The sequence below is a fragment of the Pan troglodytes genome, chromosome 3 (genome assembly GCF_028858775.2).
Source record: "Pan troglodytes isolate AG18354 chromosome 3, NHGRI_mPanTro3-v2.0_pri, whole genome shotgun sequence".
NCBI classification, from domain to species: domain Eukaryota; kingdom Metazoa; phylum Chordata; class Mammalia; order Primates; family Hominidae; genus Pan; species Pan troglodytes.
In genome coordinates, this window is record NC_072401.2 from 107,339,693 (window position 1) to 107,353,967 (window position 14,275).

The 14,275-nt window shown below is 42.3% G+C and overlaps 1 protein-coding gene across 8 annotated transcripts in view; it reads left to right on the forward strand.

Annotated features, from left to right (window-relative positions):
* Positions 1–3,628: 3,628 nt before the first annotated feature.
* The window catches only part of NPNT (nephronectin), an 80,209-nt gene continuing 69,562 nt past the window's right edge, over positions 3,629–14,275 (forward strand). For 2 of the 8 annotated variants that reach the window (XM_016951962.4, XM_054683245.2), the window contains exons 1-2: positions 3,629–4,329; positions 6,505–6,605. In XM_016951962.4, coding sequence (XP_016807451.2) covers positions 4,259–4,329; positions 6,505–6,605 — 172 coding nt within the window. In that variant the 5' untranslated portion in view covers positions 3,629–4,258. The remainder of the gene's footprint in view (positions 4,330–6,504; positions 6,606–14,275) is intronic. The other 6 variants (XM_016951965.4, XM_016951960.4, XM_016951967.4 and 3 more) reach the window with 6 other exon arrangements.

The following is a 14,275-nucleotide window of genomic DNA, read 5'->3' on the forward strand; positions in this document are numbered from 1 at the left end:
ATTTAAGTAAGGTATCATAAGAAAGATGAACTCAGGCAAGAACTGGCTGCTTTGCAAGCAGAAATGGAAGGAAGTGAGAACGTCCAGAAATTAAGGGCCTCTCAGGGCTGAAGAAGACAGCTGTTTTTGTGACCCAAACATTAATAAAAATAAAGGGATCCAAGCCTTGTGGCAAGGATCAGAGTAAGGTATCGCCCTCCTAAACAACACTATTATTTCAGCTAGGCTCAAGGTGGCCCTCCATTAAGATGAGAAAGCAAAGAAATAGAGCAGGCTTCAGAACTAGGACTAGAAAAGACTTTGCTGTTATTTCCACAAGCAACTGACTGGAAGCAATTAGATCAGAAGCCTATTATGGTTTTAAGGAAATCTAGTTGCCACAGAAACCATGAATCTGTTAGCTCCTTAAAGCAATACTCAAGCCTTCAAATTTTTATCAGCAGAAAAGGGGTTGTGAATGATATGCAGCCCCCTAGGAAGGCATTTTCTGTAACAGTCACTTCTGATATGGCTATGGAAAATTATGGACAAGGTAGTTCCTCTAAGAGAAGCAGAGTATCCCAAATGTCTAACCAAGGCACTTTCTGCACTGCCAGAACAGAGAGTCTCCATAATTCTTGCTCAGCTGTGAGTCAAAATTGCTGTGAACAAGCAGCTATGTGTATCTTTATCTTAATAGGAGCTTTTAAAAGCAGTCATCCTATGCCTGTGCCACTACTGTGTATGGGGTGTGGGAAGAGGGGGAGCAATATCTTGTTTAATGGTTTGTATGACACCAACTATGAGAAGTCATTTCAGAGCTTGATAGAGAAAACACACCGCTCTACTGTCTGCGTGGACATGGGCTGCATCCCACACCCTCACGTGGCTCTCTCCCTCACTTCATTCAGTCTCTGCTCAAATGTTACTTCCCCAAAGGTGACCAAAGCACTCCATCTACAATCACACCTCCATCATTTTCTACAACCGTAACCTCCCTTTATCCTCTCTTTACTCCTTTTTTCTCTACATAGTCCTTCTGTATTGCTCCCCCACTGGAATGTAAACCCTTTCAGGGCAGGACTTTGTCTTGTTCTTAGCTGAAATCCTAGCACCTAGCTAGAAATGGCCAATACATTATAGGTCCTTAATAAATATTTACTGAAAAGAAAAAAGACTATGAGCTTCTAAATTTGAAAGGTCTGAAGTTGTGTTTGTTTGATTCTGTTTTGCTATTTATCTGTATCACGTTATGAATGGTCACAGAAAATTATTTGTGCACGAGAAAATTGAGATTACTACCTGCAAGGTGTCATTACCTGGTAAGAAGCCTATCAAAAGTTTGTCCTCCTGAAAAAGTAGTTATTGCTAAAAGCTGGCTGTTTTGATCTCATTCTTGCTCATTTGTTTTTAAGACTGAGATAATGAAATGTCACTCCCATGGCAACTCTGCCTCTTTTTCGGAATGATCATTAGTGGTCATAGTTGCAGCATAATAACCAGTTAGACCTTGGAAATCCTTTAGATTCTCCTTATTCCATGATTTAACAAAGACTGATATAATTAGCTACATTTTACTGAAGGGGGAAGCTAAAGTTCACCAGGCAGAATTCAATTTAATCCAATCCATCTGTTTAGTCTTTGCTGAACTTAAGCTTTGTGCCAGGCATTGTGCTGGGGATAAGGGATATAGTGACAAGACAGACACTGCCCTGGCCCTTCTATTGGTTAGACTAATGTCTCACGGGACCCAGAGTGGTAGGGAGGCAATGACAACACAATACATTAAGAGCTACCTTAGAGCATGCTAAGTGTAATAGAAGTATATAAAACACTAGTCTCAGCCAATCAAAAAGTCAGAAAAGGCTTCCTGGGGGACTGTCGGCTAAATTTAAACTCAAAGGGTAAGGGGAGATTGTCCAAATGAAGAAGGAAGAGGAATGAAGAGGAGGCTAAATTTAAATGAAGAAGGAGTGTTTTCTAGGCCAAAGCAAATATATGGAAAACAAAAGAAAGACGCATGTAGATGGGGCATTACACTTTTCCCTCCAGTTATTTATCCTGTTTTCATCCACCACTCTTCCTCTTTTCCTTAGATCTCCAGTTTTTTAGCCGTATATTACGCCCTTTCTCTCTAATCATCCATTGCACACAGTGAGGTTTATTTGTAAATCTAACCCAGGCACCAACTAACCAACCAACAAACAAAAACAGCTAAGGAGTAGCCACTGGAACCTGGAACCATGCCTACACTTACAAAAATTTGATTTTCTGCAGAAAAAATATTTTGACTCCTACATTTTTGGACTTCATTAGAAGGACCTGAAATGGATGACACCAAGCTGTTTGCCTAAAATAATGTCCCAAGCCTGAATTGGCATGGATCTTTCTTGAGATTAAAATAGAAACTTGTTTTGCTAACTGAAAACAACTTAGAAATCAAAGAGCCATTTAAGTTGAAACCATTATTTTTCCTTTCCTTGAAGAAAATTCCTGTTTTTACACACACTGAATGATCAGGATAGTGAGATCACCCTACCACAGAACTTTCCATTAAAAATTTGAAGTTGTAGAAACCTCAAAAAGAAAATGAAGATGGGGGGAAAACGTTTGTAATGTAGCAAATGAATTGAATAAACATTTATGAGCACCTACTATGTGCCAGGCAGTGTTCTAGGTGATAAAGATACCTGCCTTTGTACAGCTTGCATTCTAGCAGAAAGAAAACATACAAACAAAAAATATGCAAGTTATATAGTAATATAAAAGATGAGTGGTATGGAGAAAAGACAAAGTAGGACAGGCCAAGGATCATCAGAAGGAGGGCAAGTTAGAGGTTTAAATAGGATGGTCGTGACTGGCCTCTTCAAAGAGGTGTGACATTTGAGCAAAGACTGAAGGAAGTGAGGGCGTGTGCCATGTAGATATTTGCAGAGGGCAAGTTGCAGTTTTAAATAGGATGATCATGATTGGCCTCCTGGAAGAGGTGACATTTGAGCAAAGACTGAAGGAAGTGAGGGTGTGAGCCATGTAGATATTTGGGTCCAGATAGAGAAAACAGCCAGTTACTGGCCCCAAGGCAGGGGCATGCCTGGAACGTGCAAGAAAGGCAAGGAGGCCATGGACTGGAGGAAGAGAAATGAGGACATTGAGAGGTACGGGAGATGACAGATGATCACTGCACAAGGCTGTCATTCGAGGTAAGGTTGGGAAGAGGGGTGACTTGATGTCATGTACATCTTAGGATAATCATGTTTTCATTTGAACACAGTCATTTAGTACAATACTTTTTACTCTGCAACAACTGAACAATGATTACTTAAAATGGTTTCTAAGTGATCCCCTCAAGATCAGGCACCACAACACTACTAGGCAGTAGCAGCCCTTCCTCTCTGGCAGGCACTTATCCCTAGAGGGGCAGTCCTGTCCTAATGTGCTCGGGAGTTGAGCTGATAGAGACAGAAACAGTCTGCTCATTTCTTCTTCAAAACCCGACTGGAGAGCCAAATATTTCTTTTGGTTAGTTACAAAATAAAAAATATGCCTTTGCCAACTCTGCGGGAAAAGCAAACTCCCAGAGTTTGCCTTCGCTAATTTGTCCAAGTCGTGCTGTGGTTTTAGTAAATGCAGACACTGCTCAGCTCCAGCCCCATAAACCTCTCTGCTCTAGGGCTTCTCCGCCCTCCGGTGAAAGCTACTGCTCGCCCCTGCAGTCACCACCTGTTCGGGCGGAACCTGCGGAGCGTGCACCTACGCCTCGGGCTCCTTTCCTCCTCCACTCCCCTTTCCTGCTGGGCACCCTGCTTTCCCTCTCCCAGAGAGGGTTTGCAACTTTTCTCCCAGGCTGGGGCTCGCCCTGCTTGGCTAACCCCCAAGAGCCACTGCCGTCCCGCAGCGCCCCTGCCCCCGAGTTGCCTGCCCCGCTGGGCCCCCGGGAGGAGCGGAGCGCGCTCACCCTTCGCCCGGGGCTGGAAGGGCGGCGAGTCGGGCGCACGCGCACCCCCTGCCCGCCCCTGGCGCCCCTCCCCGCGGGCGGTGCAGCTACCCCTGCAGCGCCTCCCCTAGCTAGAAGGGAGCGGGAGGGGGCTCCGGGCGCCGCGCAGCAGACCTGCTCCGGCCGCGCGCCTCGCCGCTGTCCTCCGGGAGCGGCAGCAGTAGCCCGGGCGGCGAGGGCTGGGGGTTCCTCGAGACTCTCAGAGGGGCGCCTCCCATCGGCGCCCACCACCCCAACCTGTTCCTCGCGCGCCACTGCGCTGCGCCCCAGGACCCGCTGCCCAACATGGATTTTCTCCTGGCGCTGGTGCTGGTATCCTCGCTCTACCTGCAGGCGGCCGCCGAGTTCGACGGAAGGTGAGTTGGGCCCCGGGGCGTCCTCTCCTCCTTCCCGCGCTAATTTCACACTCACTGTCTTGGATCACTTTTCCCCGCGGGGTTTCGTGGTCAGAGAGGCGTCTCCTCCATCCAGAAGTTGGGCCACCGCACAGCGTGGCGCGAGGAGAGCGGTCCAGCGGCTCCGAGTGCCCGCCCGAGGCGGAAAGGGCGCGCCCTTGCGAGTCTGGGACCCCATCCGCGGCCCCCCGAGGGCGACTCGCCCCGGCTCGGGAATTAGGACTGAGGGAGAGGAGCCGCTGGAGCCTGGGATCTCGGCTCTGAGGGCGCGGTTTAGCCACCTACGCCGAGGTGACGCGCGGAACATCCCTTACCCGGGAAACTCCCGCGCCTGAACTAGACGGCTGTTCACTGGGGAAGCTTCCAGGCCCCAGGGGGGAGGCCCGGGCTCGGCTCAGGGCTCTCGGGGCCGCTCACACAGAGGGTGGGCGCGAGTCAGCGACTGGGCTACGGGGGAGATTTGTGGGCCTCCCCATTTGGTTTTCTTGAGGGAAGGAGACTCAAAATGAGGACCGGAGGGTGGGCGCTCCGTGAATGTGAGCATGAGTGTGTGGATGTGTGTGTGAGAGCGCACACACTGCGCCGCTCCTCAGACTCGGGCGAGCCTGACGGCGGCGTGCTGTGACAGGTTCCAACAACCTCGGGCCGCGTCTCCGCTGTCACTCAGCCGGTCCTCCCGCGCTCCGGGGCCGCTCCGGTGTGTGAGAGACACTGGGTCTGTCGGGAGGGTGTGCTCGGTCCCCCTCACCTCTGCGCAGTTACAGACTAGGCTCGTCCCGGGTGCAGATGGCTGCTGCGAAAAGAGGTTTTACTCTGGCGCACACCGCCGCCCGGTCGCCTTCCTTCAGCGACCTCTGCCCCCACCCCTCCGTGTAGGTCCCTGCCTAGTCCTAAAGAAAGATGCCGCACCTGTTTTACCTTTAATCTTGGAACGAATCAATTCCACAATTGATTCGCTTTCTTGTACCCGGAGGCGAACGGAGGGGAACCAGTGGAGCGCCAAGAAAAAGCACAGCTGCTTGTTCACTACCTGGTCGGAGGAAATAGAAAGTTCGGGGTTATTTTGTACTTTGGGCCTGGGGGTAGAAAGGCAGGTAAAAGAAAAGGGGAATTGAAAAGATAAGGAGACTTTAAGAAAACGTGATAGCAGCCAGAGTGTAGACCTTTTTATTTTATTTTTAAAAGCAATTCTGTGCTCACATTTGGGTATGTTATGCATTTCTTGCACACATCTTTGCAACAAGAAACCCATCACAAGATATGCATATGATGTGAATGCATATAGCTTTTTGTAACTTTAAAAAGATATCTAAAACAGCAAATTAAAATGTTGATACCCAGAGGAAAAGTCATTTAGGTGTGACTCTATACAAGGAAACAATTTAGCAAATAATGTGTCAACGTGTAATCAGGTGGATAAATCTGTATCCTGAAATTACTTTCTTTAGGCATTATTTACATTAGAGAGGAAAATACTATGAATTGTTGATCTAAGCACGTTTCAAACCACAAGGATACTTGAGATATCAGCTACACTTTAAACTCTCCTTGGTTTTATTTAGACTTTTTTCTAGTACTTTTTTTGTTTGTTTGTTTCTGCCACAGTTATGTCTCAAAAAGAGCTCTGTTACACTTGATTTTTGAGAAACCTTTCTGCTCCTTCCCCCATCCACCTTTTATATGAGGCAGAAATTTTTTCTGCTTTGACATGTCTTACTTAATACTTTTCAGTTTATGGTGAATCAGTCAAACCTGGCTTTCACCCCAGTAACAGGTGTGGGTCTTTGAGGAATCTGTTTTATTTCAAGCTTCAGAAACTATCCTGTGAGTGGCAGCCTTGAGAATTGTTGGTGTTAGCTGGTGCTATTTCTAGTTAAGAAAGCATCTTTCCCTCCCGTTTTTTCTCCTACCCTTGTGTGTTGGGGGATGGGGTATTTAACTGTCTGAAATTTGACATTAGATCATAGCAGAACTATTTCTGTGAAGGTGTTTTAACCTTAAATTTCTGCAGGCATAAAAGAGTTTGTAGAAAATTGTTGGGTGTGGTTGACATTTTTTCTAAAGTAATAATACAGAGGAAATTACCTTTCTTCTCAAAAGTGTCCTTATTTATTTTGAATCTTTTTTTTTTGGTAGGTGGCCCAGGCAAATAGTGTCATCGATTGGCCTATGTCGTTATGGTGGGAGGATTGACTGCTGCTGGGGCTGGGCTCGCCAGTCTTGGGGACAGTGTCAGCGTGAGTATCAAGCCTGGGGACTCCAGTTCCCTGGGAGGTGTGGCTTTCCACCTTGTTCATGGCTTCACCCCACATATCAGAGAGTTCGTTACTGAGCAAGGCTTGGCCTTGCAGGTCTGACTTGGGGATTTTCAGGTACAGTCCAGACTCCTTATTCTGCTTCTTTTCAGCTTTAGCCACCTGTATTACGGCCCAGCTTTGTCATTCACAGAGAGCCACCTTAAATGTTTCTTTTAGCATTTTTCCCCCCAAATCTGCAGCTGCTTCCTGTTTTCTTACCAGGTTTATTTCTCTCTCTCTCTCTCTCTGTCTCTCTCTCTCTGTCTCTCTCTCTCTCTCTCTCTCTCTCTCTCTCGCTGACTCGCTCGCTCCAGGCTGGGAGATGGGGATAAGATAATGAGTCTAGACTGTATTTACACAAAATAAACTCTGAACCTTACTTATATAATCCTCACCATAGCTGTTGTGTAAAGTGGCCCATTTGTAAATCCTTTTTTGAACTGGGGTTGTATTGACAGTGTTTTAAATGGACCACCCAGTATAATGAAACAAAGCCACTGAAACAACATTATTTTTAAGTTCTATAAGTAACCAACCTCATGTAATAAGTACCAAATCAGAAAGCTGATTTTCACCTTTTCTGTGACCACAAATGGATATTTTAATGGTAAAATTTAGAGCTACATCAAAAGAGTTTGAGAAATTTAGGAAATTTGTCCCCAGCATTTTATCGCGATCTTAAAATTGTATCTCACTCCTACTGCAAAAAAATAGTCTTCAAATGATCAAGTACCTTTCCAGAGCACCCTTAGAGTGCTTGGGGCGGGGGTAGGGGGCACTTCTGGTAAGATGATGGGAACTAAGTTGGATTCTACATTGGAATATATATTTTATTGCTAATGAGGAGGAGGCTTAGAGGAAGAGAGAAGGGCAGTTACGAAGGCTAGAGCTGGCAATGGAGAAGCCTGCCTTAGAGATGGGTTGCTAGTGTGAGGAGTCAGGCAAATTTAAGTTCAGGAAAGTTAGGAGTTCCCTCTGCTATTTTAATTTTTGAGGATGCTTGCAATGTCTTCCTTAATTTTGTGAAAGAGGGACAGTGACAGTCACAGATTGACTCTAATTGCATATAAAGACCACAATCTGTGGTTGGGAATAGAAAGGTAAAGGAAATGAATGTTTGCCTACCTGGTATGGAATTTGAGAACCAACAGATTCTAATAACCAAAATGTGAAGAAAGGACCCTTCTGTTGGCCCAACACACCTACACATAACCCTCCTGAGTGAAAAATGAGTAGTTCTATACCTGCAGTCTCCAGCTGTGCAAATACTTCTGATACTACAGAAGACTAAATTCCACCAGGCACCATTCTTCTTTTTTGATCATCTTCCCTTAAAACAATATTGAATAGACTAACCAGTGAGTGCACAGCAGCTTTGCCTACTTCTTTTGTTTACTGGAAACTGGAGTTACCACCATCTCCCTTTAAGAGAATGTAATTGACCCCCCGTGCAAAGGGTCTAGCCAAGCAGCTCGCACATAGCAGTTAGGCAAACATTCGTTTGCTTCACCTTTTATGTTTATACTTCCAAAATCAAAGTAGTTCCAAGGTTCTCTATGTTACAGTGAAATAAAATTCCTTTCAATTAAAAAGGCACAAATGGTTCTTTACTATTAACATTGAAGTTGGCAAGGTTGTAAAAATTAGCTCAAAGGTGAATGTTTCCTTCTGTGTATTTTATTTTTCCAGCATCTTAGATGGCGCAAATGTCTCTTGTCAGTTCAGAGTTCTGCCTGTCTTTGTTTTGATATAAACAGGTAGAGGAATGTGGGGCTGAGAAGTAAGCTTGAAGGGGCAGAACAAACCAAAAAGAGGCTGGTCAGATTGAATGAAATATCTCTGAAAACTCCTGATTATTTTAAAGAAAGTCTTTATGAAATTAAAAGTTTTGTCACTACGTTTGTTCAAGAAAATGCCTTGCTATTGTATAACAATTCAATCTAATATGATTCCTTATAAAGATTCCAAAGAACTTCTAGCGAATTTAATGTGAAAAATGTTTTTGCCTTTTCGACCTTTAGATAATCATGTAGTTCTTTCCCATAAGGAAGGGCTATTCTCCCTTCCTCATCAGAGGTGCTCTGGTTCTCTTCTTTTCTGAATGATTCACTTTGGAATTTTCCTTCAAAACAGCATAGCAAAACAAAAAGAAACTATTCCTATTACTGCATAGATCTTCCCAACTTATCCCATAGAAGGTGTGTTTGTAGGTAGGGAAAGGTGGTGGTACCCTCATTATATTATTTAACAGATCTTATGCCTTAGTGCAGTGACCCTTTGGTGAGTGTTTGTTCCATTTGGTTGAGCATTTGTGAGATGTTTGACTTAATATTCATGTGAGTCAAATGTATGTATCTGTAGAAAACATGCTGCCCTTCATTTTCACTTGCTATCTTCCTATCCATGGTCTTGTTTGGAGAAACCGACTAATGTTGCAGGATGCTAAAGCTGGTAGACCTCTCCTTCTGGCTCACTATGTCTAAGCAGAGCCAGATATAGCTGGGAAACTTTATATCCTTCCCTCTAGGACTCAGGAAGGAAGGATCAGAGATGCTACTCAAATGGGCATAGAACCTGTCCTGCTGCTTCCTGCCTGTACCACCCAACATTCTATCCCAACATTCCTGCCTGCTAGGGAAAGCATGACCCGTTCCAGAAATAGGCAGGTTGTGTTTTCATAGTTCTTTTATAGGTCATACCCTTGGTTTTTTTTTTTTTTTTTTTTTTTTTTTGATTCTTTGTTTTGTGTTCTTGACTCTTAAACAGATCTCTAGCATATTGAAAATTCAACATTTGATTTTCTAACTGTCATGGGCTTTACTTTTATTGACTATTGATGTGGCTGTTTATTGTCAGGTGAAAATTTTTTAATATGTTCACACACTGATGATTGCATATTTGCAGCACACAGCATCTTAAATCACTCAGAGGTTTGTCACAAAATGTGTGTTTCTTGCTCTGTAATTTTTTTGTCATCTTGATGGCATATTTTAATTATGCTTTTATTTCTCTCCTTCTACCAAGTGGAGACCTCTGTAATAAAGATTTGTCAGGGTTGCATATTTCATCTTTAAAAGCTGTGTACACTGTGGAAACAATTGTTAACCAAAAGCACTAGATAATTTAGGATAACTGAGTTCAAGTTCTGACTTTTGTACCTGAATAGGTGTCTAACATTTCTCAGCTACAGTTTTCTTATTACACAAGCATATTTCCAAGGTATGTTGAAGCTCTAAACTGCATCTGAAAACTTCCTTAATGTAGAAAAACTATATAGGATCTAAATATTGTATTTTTGTATGGTTGTCCTTGTGTTTACTCGGAGATTTGACTGTATATGTGGCTTATGACAATAGCATTTTTGTTAAAAGCATTTTATAGAAGTGTGAAGAAAAACTAAAAATACAACCAGTTCCAAGTTTTAACAAAACTATTCCGTTTCTGAGTTCTTTGGCTGTCATTGAGCAACTTGTGGTTTCTGAAGGAAATGATGTGAATTAGGATGGTTTTGTATCATTTATCCTTAAGAACAGGGAAAATTGAGATGTTTTCTTATGTTTCTGCTGGAGATTTTGGAAAGATGTGAAACCTACACCTACAGATTGACCTTGCTTAGTTAGCTCTGAACCTCCTGCTGCCTCTTCCACGTAAAGTGAAAATTTTGGATTCTTATCGGCTTCAGATAAACTTACAGGTTAGTGAAACATAGGGACTGAGATATAGTAATTCATTCTGAAGCTGTTTTGGAGTGGTCAAATAATTTTTGTTGGATAATATATATTACTGGCTAATGATTGTGGATATTGGAAGTGATGAAAAAATTATTGAATTATTTCTTTCTGCATTTCAAATGAAAAGGCTATTAGTTTGAGCAGAGAATTTTGATTTAGTAAACAAAATATTTAAATTTCATGTTTCATTTCTTTCTCCTATCTGGGTTCAGATACTCAGTCTTATAAATGGAACATGATTTATTTTTGCTCCCTAAACTGGTTATTAACTTCCTGTCCATAATCACAAAACTATATAGATTATATATTTCTTTGATTATTTGGATTTTGAATACTCTCTTTAAAATAATCAAGAGAAAATTAGAGCTGTTAGAATGTTAGAATTTGTTTTGAAGGCCACACATAGTGTTCCCTCCACAGAGAGGTTATACTAGTAAATGCCTTTCTATTTGAGGTCAACAACTATGACAACTTCCATTGAACATGAGTTAGTATTTTAAACGTAAAGCAATTTTTATACCTGTATGCACCCAAAAAGTAACAGGGGCTCTCAAAAGGGGTGGGGATTGTACTGTTTACATCTATATTGAAGATTGCTAGCAGAATTCTGGGGCCAGCTTAGTGGAGCGGAGTACACTTCATTGTCCTTAGTGTAGTAGCTTCCTCCTCTAATTTTGAGGTGAGAATGCAGAATCTGTTTTTTGTTTGTTTGCTTTTAGGTAGGAATAAAAGCAAGGCAAGGAATAATTTTGATTACTTGCAACATTAAACTTGAATCCACAAATCCTTAGGAAGTGAAGTTTTTGATTAAGATTATTTAACTGCCACTTTCCTTGAAAGGTTGTTTAAGAACATCATGTACCTTTGGGTAACTTCAAGTGGTCTTGGAATGCAGATTCCAAAGTAAGATCAGCATTGAAGAATCTTGACCTTTTCAAACAGGTAATTTGTTAGTATGTGTAGTCTTCAAAGTTACGTTTCAGAGAAATTGCTTTGCTCTTTTATTCTTTTCCCCAATTAGAACTGATCTTTATGTAATACTGTTAAGATCTACTGATTTCCTGAAATCCCTTCATAAGCTTAATCTGGCCAGGTCTTAACCTTTATGGATTAGAAATTTTAGTACTTCTTAAGCTAGAAGGCCAGGCCAACTAAAGGGAAGCACTCTCCTCTCTGCCAGTTCAGCAACTAGATCTGTCCTCAAATACCTGCCACAGGGATATGCTGCTTGAAGTTGCCCACGCATGTACACACTGGGACCAAGAAGGCACTTCTGGTGCCAGAAACAACACTGTGTTTGCTTTGTGGAAATTTTTGATATGCTTTCAAAAATGTAGGTGTCTTCTCCCTCATCTCCTGTGTGTAACTTCCAGCATTTCTTTTTGTTGCTTTTTATCTACAGAATTCATGTTCTTTGCATTTTGAGTTAGTTGAATCCACTGTATGCTTTCCAGATGATAATTAGTGAAGCTCAATGATTCTATGCAGTGTCTTTCAGTGGGTAAGGGAAGATATTCATCACAGGGATGGGCCTTCCTCACAGGGGAGATGGAAGGGCAAGGGAGAGGGATTCTGATGGCCTAACCCTCATTATTGCCCCCCACTGCCACATGCAGACACTCTTGCCCCTTTCCCATTGATTTTTTGCAGTATTTTAAATTTTTCCACCAATCTTTGGAAAATATTAATTTATTTTGTAGGAGAAAATGTATTCATTTCCTTAAATATCCCTCCTCAGAGCAACAAGCATGATTAGTTTTTGGTATACTTTAAAAAATATTTTACCTACTTATGGGTAAATTGCAATAGATCTCTCCCCTATCACCCACTTGTTTTGTACAAATGAAAGCATACTATATACACTGCTTTGTATGCTGCTGCTTTTTCTTAACTGTACAACTGTACATGTTGAAAGGTTTTCTTTATAGACCTTCTTACTTTTTTTTTTTTTTTTTTTTTTTGAGATAGGGTCTTGCTCTGTCACCCAGGTTGGAGTGCAGTGGCATAATCTTGGCTCACTAGAGCCCTTACCTCCTGGGCTCAAGCCATCCTCCCACCTCAGCCTCCTGAGTAGCTGGGACCACAGGCGTGAGCGACCACACCTGGATAATTTTTGTATTTTTTGTAGCGACTGGGTTTTGCCATGTTGCTCAGGCTGGTCTCAAGCTCTGAGCTCAACTGATCTGGCCACCTCAGCCTCCCAAAGTTCTGGGATTATAAGCGTGAGCCATCTTGCCCAGCCGCCTCCTTACTTTTTTATGCACTCAGCATTCCATTGTATGGCTATACTGTAATTTATTAGCAAGTCTCTTACTGATGAACATTTATGTTGATTCTAATCTTTTGCTAACACAAGCAATTCTAAAAAAACTTTGAACATATGTTAAAAATGTTGTTTTGCATGTTCTTAGTGTTTCTGCAAAATAAATTTTTATATGTGGTCAAATGGCAGATACATTTGTAATTTTTATCAATTGCCCAATGGCTTCTTACACAGTAGAGAAGATAGTTTAAGGGGAAAGACTGAATGGCAATGCTGACCCAAAGGCTCCAACAATCCCATGTCCAGAGTCTGATCTTTCCTTGATTTTAGGATTCTTTGATCCCTTTTCTTTCCCAAGAAATCCCTCTGACAACTCAGTGAATGTCCATCTGCTCCCATCATCTGTTTCCCATCAGACCAGAGGCAATGGGCTGAAGCTAGGAGAATGGAGTGAGATGTGTCCATTTGCCAGGGTCTCCCAATGGCTTCCTGCCTATCGTTTACTTGTAAGAAAGAGCCACACATTCCTTTAGGAATTGCTTAATTCATTGATCTTTTATTATATTTGTAGTTTAGCCATACTTATTTTTTTCTTTGAGACGGGGTCTCACTCTGTTGCCCAGGCTGGAGTGCTGTGGCAGGATCTCGGCTCACTGCAACCTCCGCCTCCTGGGTTCAAGCCATTCTGCCTCACTCTCTCTCGAGTAGTTGGGATTACAGGTGTACACCACCACACCTAGCTAATTTTTGTAATCAACTGATGGAGTTGATATCCAGAGACAAGATACAGAGATTCTGTATCTTGATTTTTAGTACAGACAGAGTTTCATCGTGTTGGTCTGGCTGGTCTTGAACTCCTGACTTCAGGTAATCCACCCACCTTGGTCTCCCAAAGTGCTGGGATTACAGACATGAGACACCACGCCCAGCCATTAGCCATAATTTTTATACCTTTGTATATAGCATGGGCCTTTTTTTTTTTTCTAGACTTATAACCTATTAAGGAGGAATATGTAGAATTCTGAGATCTGAATACCATTTTGGGGACACCGTTTATGATAAAAAGATTTTCAGGAAATATTAAGACATTTTTGTACCAAAATACTTTTTGTAGTGTCCTTAAAACCATAGGGGCATATATTTTCTGTTAGTTATTCTAATCTTTATTCCAATTATATACTTAAATTGTCTCCTTTTAGAAAAGTAAGAAATGCATGATTAGGTGAAAAATTAAAAGACACATACTAAGAGCAAGACAGCAGTGAAGGTAAGTATTTCTAACTTTCCTGTTTTCCTGACACCTAGTTCCACCTTCCCACAGGCTACCACTGTTTCCTATTGATCCTTGTAGAGATTTCTTTTTTTTTTTTATTTTTTTTTATTTATTTTTTTATTGATCATTCTTGGGTGTTTCTCGCAGAGGGGGATTTGGCAGGGTCACAGGACAATAGTGGAGGGAAGGTCAGCAGATAAACAAGTGAACAAAGTTCTCTGGTTTTCCTAGGCAGAGGACCCTGCGGCCTTCCGCAGTGTTTGTGTCCCTGGGTACTTGAGATTAGGGAGTGGTGATGACTCTTAACGAACATGCTGCCTTCAAGCATCTGTTTAACAAAGCA